We start from the raw sequence: 12,773 nt of genomic DNA, 5'->3' as shown, positions 1-12,773 counted from the left end.
GTACTACTTGGTTTAGTTGCTAGTCCAAGTCGTAGCTGTATGAAACTGTCAGTGGTTAAAAAAGGTTCGGTAAGAAATTTTGCATTAAAACACTAGGAATTCAGTGGCGGACAACTATAACGCTATCATGTTTGAGGGGCCCACTTCATGAACGGTCCGTGGGGCCCACCTGCCATCGGGCAGGTTCACTCTATGGCCAGTCCGCCACCGTAGGAAGTGCTTTACTGATTACGTAACTTATGGTCGTAGTAAAAGTATTTTGTAATGAAAATACCAGCCGTTTTAAAATATTCAGTTATTTAATTAAATCAATCAATTAATTTATTTATTTCTGCTTTTTCAGCTTCGATGTGGGAGACGCGGAACACGGGCTTCCGCCGTCGGGACCGGGCATCCACGTGGGAGGTCACCATGTGGGTCACCGGGGCCTGCTGGACGCCACCAGCCCTTCCTCGGCGGCAGGGCTGGTGCTGCAAGCCTTCCCTCAGCGCCGGGAGTCCTTCCTCTACCGATCGGACAGCGAATTCGAAATGTCACCCAAGTCCGTTTCGAGGCATTCTTCCTTTGGCAGCGAATCGTGAGTACCATTCTCTCTCTCTCTCTTTATCATTCAGTCTCGGAACCATCGATTTGTATCTACGCCATTTTCGCGCGGATCGATCAACCGTCTAGATCAGTGGCGACATCTAGAGAGAATGAATCGAACTTTACAATGCTCGTTTTGAAATATTTCTAGCTATTAATTACAGCGTTGCCACACGTACGATAATCATCTTACACGTCGATAATTTATATTTAATTTTAAACTATCTAGTTAAATTTTTTAACCGTTTCGATAATTTCAAAGGCTTAATAATAGGTACCTTATTTTCGATAACACGTCCTAAACGAAAGGTCATTTTTGAAAGGAAAATTGTAACAATATTATTTCAATTAAATAATAATAACTTGATTTTTAGCGTTATTAAAATTTCCTATCTTTTACCAATTGTATCACTAACATTCCGACAAAATTCAAATTTAGCGCCAATTTTCAAACATGAAAATGTTTCACCGCGGTCGATATTTTGTTTTGTCCTTGGTACTATAATTTGATTTTCAATACTTCAATTACGACATTAATAATATATATTGTCATAAATATATTGTTAAACTTTTGTAATAACAAACCAAATATCGATCGACCCATTTAGGTACTAAATAGTTCGTCTTAAACGGATCGATAGAGTATCGATTGACGAAATATATAAGTTGGTGGGGATTTATTTTTATATCTTTCCCTGTTTGGCAGCACGAGGTTTGAGCTCGTTAGTTATAAATACCCAAATGTCAGCGTGTCAAGGAGAGACTTAGCGACGGATTTCTTTGAGAAATACGAGTGAAAGAAATAATCGTCGCCATTTGGCATATGGTCCTTTTCAACATTCAAAATGTCCATACGCGTACGTCATCTCACTTTCGCTAAATAAACATTTGATAACGCCTTTAGATTTAAAGGGATATTTGATTGGATTTGAAGTGTCGTCATTGGGGGTATGCAATGTATTTGGTGACTACAATTTTATCGAATATCAAATCAAATAATCGTTTCTCTTCCTCAAATAGTCGAATATTTGAAAAGGGGATAGCAAGTATTTGCTTTGATTTTTTTTAATTTCAAGGTCGTCAATGAAATAAACTTTAAAGGTTAAATACGAAATTAAATTTACCACAAAGTCATAATATCATTGAAAATTTCTAGTTTGCGAATAAGTTTTATGTTTTTCATCGTTTTATTGCAAAATATGATAATTTGATATTTAAAATATTATTTAGTATTTGATCGGTTAACCGGCATGGATTTGTCCTTAAAATATTCGTCGATTTGGTATATGACGTCTCTAGAAAAATATTTGATATTCGATTCGAAATCCGAAACATGGAATTTGCACTCCACTTTACGAGTGGCTTCTTCGAAGTCTCTGGGCGCCATCTACGTTCGGAAACGATAACTAATACAAATAGGGAGATTTAGTTATATCTTCTAAATATAGAGGGTGGCAGGCGAAAACGACTTGGCAGCTAGTTCACAAATTCGTCAAGGGGCGCGGGGTGTTAGACTATGTAAAGTCAAAGCTACGCCGATTGGTTCTGTTTGTGAAATTAGGTGAAAAGGATGTTACTTAGACGTTAGTTCATGTTTCTCCTTAGATGTAACATCCTAATAGTTATTTTACCTGTCGACAGATGGCGATGCTGTAATCGCCACTCACTTTTATATATATAAGTATATATTTAGTTTAGTGCAAAACCTACGAGAACTCATATGATAATCAAACTTTGTTTTATTGAAAGTACGAATGAAATTGTTTAAAAAATTAAGTATCAAAATAAATAAATATATTAATTTTATTAGGAGGAAACTTTTCGTTTGTTCCGGAACAAAACGAGTACACCTTTTAGGCAAAATTAAACTATTCGCTTGTTCCGGTGGAGATAGTTACTCTACACCGTGAACTATTCGTCAAGGTATTGGAGCTACACTTTTTACTCCTCCTGAAAAGGAGATGTAAAGCGAGTAAGCTGATAAAATTCACTAAAATGGCTACAGGCAGCCATTTTGGGAAAACGTTTTTCGACCTCAACTCGAACTATTCGCCAGCACAGATTCGGAGTAAAATGACGTCATATGGTTACTCTTTTTACCCTACTCCGAAATCCCAGAACCAGTGAAAAGTATCCATCAAATGTTACGGCCATTTTATCATTTCATGTTAGATTTGTATTACTTCAAAAAGAACATCTCACGGACGCTTCGCCTGCTAACACGCGATAAGATTTCATTTAACGTAACTAACGCCAGCTACCCTTAGTTTTTAATAAACCTGGCGGCAGAAAACAAAATAAAGTAACCAACACTTTACACTCCCTTTAAGAAGAACAAAACAGGACCGCAAAAGAAAGTAAACTAAAAGATGATCGAACTTCATTTCAAGTTGTTTGAAGAAAAAAATCAAAAAAATTACACGACAGCTAAAAAAACAGAACAAGATGTCACGGACATTTAGTACACACATTCCCCCGATGTATGAACTATATTTTAAATACTAAATTTAAATTTGAAAAAAATTTCAATCATCTTGTACATTAACTAAATAAACCCAATTTAAGACATTTTATCGAAAATGAATTTTTCGAGTTACCTGGTTTTTGAAATAGGGTAGCGAAACACGAACACGTGAATTTAAATTAATTTTTTGACAAACCGAATTTATCAAGTTACCTAGTTTTGGAAATAAGGTTGAGAAACGCGAACGAGTTAGATGGCGCCCGTATCAATTGCCACGAAATTAAAATATCACAATACTGCGTACGCGGGTTTTGGGGTTCCGCGAATTTGCCAGAAATATGTAGTTGGATATCATCAAAAATTACTAACATGGGAAATGATTAACTTGCGGGCCCCCGATCTCCAAAATTCATAGCGGTCTACCGAGAGCATGATATGTCCTTTCGATTGAGATATCTCAGGACCTTCTAAACATAGTTCTTGGAGAGCTATGTGGAATCCGGCGGCGGCGACATCGGCTACACTATACGTGAACCCAGTACGCGCAAATCCTTAAGGGATTGTGTGTAAAAACCGATCGAGCGAGAGAGCGAGAGGGGAGAAAAACCGCGAAATTGGCCACTGTCTTCCTCGGCGCGCGCAAACAAAACACAGCACCCCCCTTAGCCCTTATACAAGCAAAACGGCCCACAATATAAACGGTATGTCGGAATCCCGTTATAAAATAAATCATATTTATGGGGCGCGGTAATAGTTCGGAGTATACGCGAGGGTCCGATACGATTGCGTATAGTAGAAAGCTTCAGTTCAGATCCTATAATAGCACGAGCGTCCTATAGAAGGCCTGAGAGACACTAAAGTGCTTTATCCCGTGTCGAAATACATGTACGCATCGGTGAAAACAACTCTGGGATCCAAGCTATTACTCGAGATGCTTTTAACGGAGGAAAAAATCGCTTTCTCATTTAGTGTACTAAACTTATAGCAAGTTGCACTTAAAGGCAGACTACATAGTTTTTCGGTTTACTCTGTCTTTCGCTGGTAGCTGCTTGCATATGAATGAGTGAATATTTATTAGATCAATGTACTGTACAAATCCTTTTTAAAACAGGGAAGAATCCATTTCTAGATCCGCGAGCAGTTTAAAACAAAAAAAACGATATAAATTTTTTAATCGGAAATAAAGTTGCACTAACAATATTTGCAAAAATTTCCGCTATTTACAAAACATTTTATAATTACGATAAAAATAAAATAAAAAGGTTAAAAGGTTATCGCACCAGGATTTTTCCAACGCCGAGTGGATACGCCAAGTTTTCTTCAACGATTTGATTCTTAGGCCACCCCAACGACCGAGGATCCTTTTTGTGTTTTGCAGCGAGCCAGTTTCCAGTGAAAGTCTTTGCTCCAGGGTAGTGGTTTACACTCTTTATAGGTAATCTATACGTTATATACGTAATACACCCCAAAATATGTGTATTGCATTACTGTTTTACCTGGCTACGAATAAAATAGGAATTAAATTAAGCTGGAAATAAATTATGTATACTATAATGGACTTATAAATGGTTTAATTTTGTATATTATTCCGGTTAAATGTCAAGGGAAGGTGTAAACATCTATTAACTTGTATAGTTAATGCGCGGAGACTTTACCCAATTACCGGCCTTTAATGAACTGTCAAGTTAAATCGCACACCTTTGAATTTCCAAAACTGTGGAGGTCCGGCGTCGGACAAGCCTATTATTGGAAGGCGGGATGGGTACGTTCCGAAAATGGTCGCGTTTACTTTTCAATTAAGAGGTCAGCGATGACGTCAGTACGACCTTCCGAATTTTTTATTCGATATATTTTTGCACTCGGTTTCAAACGTCATAAACGAAAGTACCTACGTAAGAAATACGTCACTTCCAATCCAGCCCTTTCGCGGTTACCAGGGCAACGGCTTCATTGATTTTTCCCACTAATACCCGAGATCTTCCTCCCTCGCTCAATCCCGGTCCTTCTCTCCAGCTTCCTAAATCCCCCAACGCCGGAGAGAATGGGCGTGGCTAGTATCGGCTCCCGAAGCAGGATGGAGACTGATGGGGGGACCCTCCTATTCCTCCCATCAATCCCGCCGCGAATTCCAGCTTTCGCTACAAACAATAAATAAAACACTAGAGAAGCGGTGTAGGGTGGGGTGGTTCGCCTTGGGAGGTTCGGAGCTTCGGGACACCTCCTCCAATTACCGGAGCGCCCTTCAATTTTAATTAATAATTACGTCTCGTTGAGATGGTAAATATTTTAGATACCTAAGACTCCAGATATTTCTATATTAATTAATATCGACAAACTTACGTATATTGTTGAGTGTTTAAAAGCCGAGGGGCCGGACATTCCCAAAAAAAGCGTACGGGATTTCGAAATCTCTGTGATTTCGCGATTTCGTCAAATATTTCTCGATTTCGTCAGATTTCCCGATTTCGTCAAAGATTTCGCGATTTCGTCAAAGATTTCGCGATTTCGTCGGAGATTTCGCGATTTCGTCGGAGATTTCGCAATTTCGTCAGAGATTTCACGACTTCGTCAGAGATTTCGCGATTTCGTCAAAGATTTCCCGATTTCGTCAAAGATTTCCCGATTTCGTCAAAGATTTCGCGATTTCGTCGGAGATTTTGCGATTTCGTCAGAGATTTCGTGATTTCGTCAGAGATTTCGTGATTTCGTCAGAGATTTCGCGATTTCGTCAAAGATTTCGCGATTTCGTCGGAGATTTTGCGATTTCGTCGGAGATTTCGTGATTTCGTCAGAGATTTCGCAACTTCGTCAGAGATTTCGTGATTTCGTCAGAGATTTCGCAACTTCGTCAGAGATTTCGTGATTTCGTCAGAGATTTCGCGATTTCGTCAAAGATTTCGCGATTTCGTCGGAGATTTTGCGATTTCGTCGGAGATTTCGTGATTTCGTCAGAGATTTCGTGATTTCGTCAGAGATTTCGCAACTTCGTCAGAGATTTCGTGATTTCGTCAGAGATTTCGCAACTTCGTCAGAGATTTCGTGATTTCGTCAGAGATTTCTTGAGAAGTGTACGGGATTTCGTACAAATGTCCGACCACTCGTTAAAACCCCCTTTTGGTGTACCAAAAATATGCCCAAACTTTGGTGCAATTTGAAAATAATCAGCCAAAAACAATGACGCACTTTTCTGGGAAAGGGTAGAACGCGAGAAGAATTAATTTGCGAGACTAAAGTGACAATTGCTTGTTGGCCAAGGGCGACGCGCCTTTCAATTTCCGACGATGGTATTCAGCACCGTAACCAGGATTTGATTTCAGGGTGGGCACGCAATGGAAACAAATAAAAAAAAAAATTGTACATACAACCATACGGTCCAGGGTGGGCACGGCCGGACCGCCCCCCCCCCCCTGGTTACGGCCCTGATGGTATTTGCGAAGCAAAACCACAAAGAACGGGCTGTAAAAGAGGGAGTTCATTAAGATAGAAGTATTCAACTGCCGTTCAGTCGTAGACGAAAACGCGTACCGCTTCAAGCGAAATTTGTTACAATTCCCGTGAAGCTAAAATAAAATTGCGGTGGAACGAATTATTTTGGAGGTACAAAATTTAAAAAAAAACCCAAAAAAATAACTAAAATCCATTTGTTAATAATGTACAAACAGTTACTCTGTTACTGTCCTAAAATAAATAACTTAAAAAATCGATTAAAATTGCTATGTTTAAACATTTCTTCTTTCTCGTGGTTTTTGTATTTCCGCCTTTATCCAAATTCGAATCAGGAATCCATACCTCTACTTGGAACGCTTATACTGCCGTATCGCGTATGGTAAGATCACTCGGACGGCTTTGGCCCCGCCTACGAGAGAAAAAAATCCCCTCTGCGCGCGCTCCCCTCTCACGTTGTTTTTTGTTAAGTTAACGTAATGACGTCAAAACAACCGTCAGCCACATCGAGACGAAAATCTGCCGTGATAAGCATTCCAAGTAGAGATATGGATTCCTGTTCGAATATATTAGGAAAATTAAAGGGCTCAATGTCATTCATTAAATGTTTGGCAGTGCAATCTGGGGGTACAATGTACCCCTGTAGCCCATATTCCACTGCTAAAATTGTATTAGAAATCCACCATTGGTCATGGCGCTACCTATCGTACAAAGGCGAAACTAAATGAGTGGGGTGGCGGAGTGGTTAGCACTTTAGCCTCGCAGCAAGAAGAGCCGGGTTCGATCCCAGCTTGTGGCACTGGGTGAAAACTCGGAACAACTCCTTCCGCGTTGAGTTTGCAAGTTCTCTCCCCACTGGTTTAAGGGGTTTTCGCTCGAGTTATTCGGTTTCCCCTTCCATAAAAACGTGTGGAGGTTAATGGTAATAGTTAGTGTAGGGAGCTGTTGGCTCGCGTGGCACGAAGGGCTTGCCACCACCCTCCTACGCATGGTAATTCGGCCACCTGAACTAATGGCTTTAAAAGTCGTTCGATGACTTAGGCCTAAGGTGGTGCCTTGGGTATTAGCCTAGCTGATTGATTATTATTATTATTATTATTATTATTATTATTATTATTATTATTAAAAAACGTGGTAGCCAATGAAAATTAAGATAAATATAAATATAATATTAGAACGACTATAATGATTTAAACATTTTATGAGTGACCTTTACATTTTAACCAGAAACCAACGGGACAAAAATAATTACTTAATAAATTTAATTTAATTTATTTTATTTTATTTTTAACGACGATGTCTCATGTAAACATACGATGAATACTCTTATCATAATGAACTCCTGGTAAAAGTAGTCGTTGGGAAGAAATTGTGTTGAAATTAAGGTATTAGTAATTTAAAATCAGCGCTGCATGGATCATGAAAGAGGTGGCTCCCTCCAGCGGATACTCTTCACTTATTAATAAGAAGTAACGTGACCCGGCGAGGATAAACGATGGGGATGCTAAGAGGCTTCTTAGGTAGAAATACCTACATTGTTGACTGTTACGTCGAACGCCGGGAAGACGGTAAAGTCTACGTCAGTTCCGTTCGCAGCTCTGAGTCCATCAGTCTCTGGCGATCACGCACCTACTGTATGGAAATTAGGTCATTCTCGATGGATTTTCCCCAAAAGCTTAACGTTGCTAAATCCCCTATTTTTCAAGAAGGCCAATCTAGTATTATTACCTAATTAATCTTTTATTATGAATTAATCCTATTTTTACGAAATATGATATTATATATAAAGTTTGCAAACTTTAGCTCGGGTACTATTTTGGAAGAGAAAAATGTTTTACGTCGACGAGTTAAATTTGCGTAGAAACTCGCAAAATCGATGATGAGAGGGCGTGGACGTGGGATTAAATTATAAGCCCCCGCTGACATTGGCATCTTTCTGGGGAAAGAAATTTGGAAGACCTCTCTGAAAAGATTGAAAAATATTGCAGAAATAGTTTTATTTTCTTTCTTATTTTCGAGAAGAGAGTTGGTTGTGGATTAATGTCACTTTTAGCGACGTCCGATTTCTGAATAATTAAAATTCTAAATGTACTAAATCAATTCAATTTCAAAAGTTTTATTTATTTTAGTGTTTCTTGTACATATTCGAGGGCCAAGGACTTATAGCCCTCGTTTGCATGAGGGGAAAAAATATTTTAAAAATTTCGTAAATACAATAAAAAATTATTTAATAAATTGTAAAAAAAAAACACACACACACATTTTTAAATTTAAATCTAATCAAAGTACAAAACAAAAATAAAAAACGTTAAAAAAATAAACAATAAAAAATCAGGGCAAATAACTTACTTAAAGGCCGACTACATAAATCTTCGGTTTACTCTGTCTTTCACTGGAAGTAGGCTGACTGCATGACACACGTGTTTTGCAGTAAGCCTACTTCCAGTGAAAGACAGAGTAAACCGAAAATTTACGTAGTCGGCCTTTAATATCGATAATTATATTTTTTATGGCTTTTTTTTACTGATTGAATTGAAAATAGGTTTTTAATTGACTGATAAATTTCATTAAATGATTTTATCTCTGAGTAGAAAATTGATGTAAATTTTTTAGAGGTGCGACAATTAAATTGGGAGTTCTAGTACTTATTCAAATTTTACAGTCTGCTAACGAATTTCTGACAACTCTACTGGACCGTACTTCCCCATAACCCTTTGGTGTATCCCACAAGTAAATCATAATGTATAAAAACTATACTCAAACTGTACAATTTAAAAGAATTTAAACGGGTGATATGGTCGCGACCTTTTCGGTCGTACAGTCGGAAACGCTTAAAAGGCAATATTTGGTACATCACATCGTAAAGTCCCAATTTACAAGTATAAATATTTATAAGCTCGGAACTTTATGAAGGAAGCCTTGGAAAGTGGCGTCTAGATTTGAACGTAATGTTATTGGCGCGGTTTCGCCCTGGATAACGAAACAAAGGGGTCTATAGAACCATTTTCTACTGGTGAAGGGAGAAACCTGAAACGTGTTAAACCGTTTATATCTCACTTAAATCAAGTTTCCTGCCGATAAAGCCGGCGACTCTCGGCCATTTTGGTTTCGGGCACTTTATATATAAACACGTAAGCCAGAGCCCCGAACAATTTTGGATGCGGATGAGATGGAAAAGGAGAGAAGTAAACACGATTTTCTTTTACATTCTTTCGAAAAACCTCTATGTTTTATCGTCCACTCTGAACCAAAAAAAATATGGGAAAAAATTGGATCGCTACACTTCCAATACATATATGATGGGGTTTATAGCCGTACGAGTTTGGGATCCTGCACGAATCGATAGCGAAACCTCCAGAGTTTGTTAAAAAGTAAAAAGGCTCCCGAGATAAAGTCTAACCGCGTTTTTACTTTATTCCGAAGTAGATTTTATTACAGTCGCGAAGGGAAATCACAGTTTATGCGTATACAATCGGAGGGTAAAAGCTGCGTGTTATTTGTTTATCGCTCGTGGCTAAATCCTAAATTCCTTTCTATTTTTCATTAAAAATAGAGTTGTTAATTTTCCGGAAAAATAAAATGCGGAAACATTTCCGGAAAATATTCCGCAACTCAGAAAAATTAAAAATTGAAACAAAAATTACTTTTTAAGGGTTTTTAATTTTTTTATCTTTTTATCGATAAAAATGTCTAATAACAGTAAACATACTACAAAATATTAATAGTGTTACAGTAGCTGAAAACGATTCGTGAGTTCTGAACCGTTAAGAGAACGGCTTAGGACTAAGCTGTGACGTCACGCAAAAGTTCTGGATAGTTCAGAACTTTTGGACGAATAGTTGTGATTCGTACGATTTGACGTACGCAGCCCGATGTGCAGACGAATTTTAGAGATTTCAACCTTGAGTTCCGGCCAGTACTTGCTCTTGAGCAGGTACCATTTAGAACGGTTCCGAACGGTTCAACAAGAGGTTCTTGTCTGCGAATAGTTTGCATTTGGGTAGTTCTAGAATTTTTTTGCCGAATAGTGCGCATGGGTACTGGTTGAACGGTTCAGAACTCACGAATAGTTTTCAGCTATTGTTAATCAGTTTGAACTACTAGTCTAGTGGTTTTGTACTTTTAGATTCGAAAAAATGAGGCGAAAATTCCGCTATATTTAAATTTGCAAACAATATTAGACTAATCATGGAATTTCTTTCGGAAAAATACGGAAATTTTCCGGAAAAAGGCCTCGGTCATTTTCCGACTTACAACACTAATTAAAAACGAGAATAAATCTTTAAATAATAGGAATTTGTTAATATTTAACTGGCGGATAGAAAGAGTGTTTAAAATTATCTTGACCAGAATATCAGGTGAGATTATATTGAAGAAAGGTATTTTTAGTCTTCGGTAGCCTGTACTTCCCCTACAAGAGTGCAGGGGTGGAGAGAAAGTGGTGCGGTATTGATTGTCTGAGCGTACGTGATTCTTTTACTGTTGCGATCAATAAAGAAATATTTGATCGTGATAAAAAATAAATAATATATTTCAAGTCTATGGGCAGAAAGCTCCCCGGCTTACCTATGGCCCGGCGAAAGGCAACATGTAATAGGGTGGAAGGCGGAAAACAACGGTTAAGAAACGTAGTGTTAAGTTAAAAGACCTATGGACTGCATTGTAAAGGATGATAAAATTGCCGAATAAGTAGATAAGTCCATAATGAAAAGGGATAATAAAGCTAAACCCTAAATAAATAAATTCGGTGTTATAGTCGCAAGCCAGATTTTATTTTTTATTTAATTATTCACTCGAAGATCTATTTGGTCCGAGTTTCGCGTTTTTTGTTCGCTCGAAGACCTATCCGTACGAGCTATTAGTAAGTTTTTAAATTTCTTCAAATTTATTTAGGGTTTAGCTTTATTATCCCTTTTCATTATGGACTTACCTACCGGGGCGCAATTTTCTCACGAGTCAATATTGAACGAATCTGGGACTGACCTTAAATCATCTAACCAAATATAACTATAAAGATAGACTTAGTTTAAACTAAAACTAAGAAAAAATCACTTCTGTGTTGAAATTCATAAAAATATTTAGTAAGAAATCTAAGGTAAGAAAACGTTTTTTGCTTATCATTACAAACTAAAGCAGTCGAAAAAATATAATGGTTAAGCGGCTTAATTAACCACTATATTTTAATAACATATTCTGGTTAATACTTCAAAATAATAATCTTTACCTCCAGTAGGACTCGCGAAAATATATTTTAGATTGAACTAAATTATTATACATATGAGTTTCGCGACGGACGGGTGGACGCGAGGGGTCGGACATTTGCCTGTTTTGTGTACCGGATTTTGGATTTTTTTAAAATCCAGGATTTTTTATTGTGGATTTGTCATACAAAGTCTATGGGAGCAAAATTCTTGGATTTTGGATTTGTGGATTTTTTTCCAAATTTTGTACGGGATTTTTCCAAATGACCGACCCCTCGGATGGACGTCGAAGTTGTCGCATGTTTAGTCGGTGGTTATATCTCCAATGCAATATGATTTCTGTTTATCAACATTTTTCGGACACAGCCTATATTACAGGGCCAAAATATTTTGGGAGTCATCACCCCCCACCCTCCATAAAAAATCCTGGGTGCGCCACTGGGTACGAATACACAAATACCAGAGTAAAGACGACATACCAACGGTATGACGCGTGTAATGACGTCAGACTTCGATTTAAGCGGGAGATCAGTAATACCATAAGTCTATAATATTGTTCCATAATTTTGTCACTTTAGTTAGTAACGGAGTGACGTCATCACGAGAAGAAAATCTCCCCCTAGCGAGGCGCTGTCAAAGGCTACGTGTGACGCGTTAGCAAGCGGACGCAAAACGGTGACGAAGCCCACAATGCAGTCTGTCTTGTGAATAGCTCTTAGTAAAACCTTTGCATGTGAAGAATAGGAAGTTTTTATGTAACAATATTATACACTTATGGTAATACCGGACTCTGCCACTAGGCGGAGCTGAATGTCATCCTACGCGGTTAATTATGAAACTTATCACATAATATTTTTCAATCTTTAAACTTTAATTTATTTAAATAAGTTAGAACTTAAAGCCCCATTTTCATGCTCGCTGGTAGAGGATAAAAATCGTCCAAATTCGATTCCGCCACTCGCAAGCGTGAAAATGAAGCTAAAATATCTGTTTGAAACAGATCGACGCGGAAAGTGAAAAAGTGTGTAGCGGAAGCGGATTTTGTCGATTTTTACCCGCTACCAGCGAGCATGAAAATG

The 12,773-nt window shown here is 38.0% G+C and overlaps 1 protein-coding gene across 4 annotated transcripts in view; it reads left to right on the top strand.

The window, feature by feature from the left end:
• dnc (phosphodiesterase dunce) overlaps positions 1-12,773 on the top strand; it is a 195,679-nt gene that overhangs the window by 169,362 nt on the left and 13,544 nt on the right. For all 4 annotated transcript variants that reach the window (XM_090179699.1, XM_090179698.1, XM_090179697.1 and 1 more), the window contains exon 2: positions 344-577. In XM_090179699.1, coding sequence (XP_090035825.1) covers positions 344-577 — 234 coding nt within the window. The remainder of the gene's footprint in view (positions 1-343; positions 578-12,773) is intronic.

The sequence above is a fragment of the Leiobunum rupestre genome, chromosome 6, assembly GCF_980474605.1.
Source record: "Leiobunum rupestre chromosome 6, qqLeiRupe1.1.hap1, whole genome shotgun sequence".
In the NCBI taxonomy this organism is placed as follows: Eukaryota; Metazoa; Arthropoda; class Arachnida; order Opiliones; family Sclerosomatidae; genus Leiobunum; species Leiobunum rupestre.
Note: the sequence above shows the minus strand (reverse complement) of the source record. Positions and strands in the feature narration are given on the sequence as shown.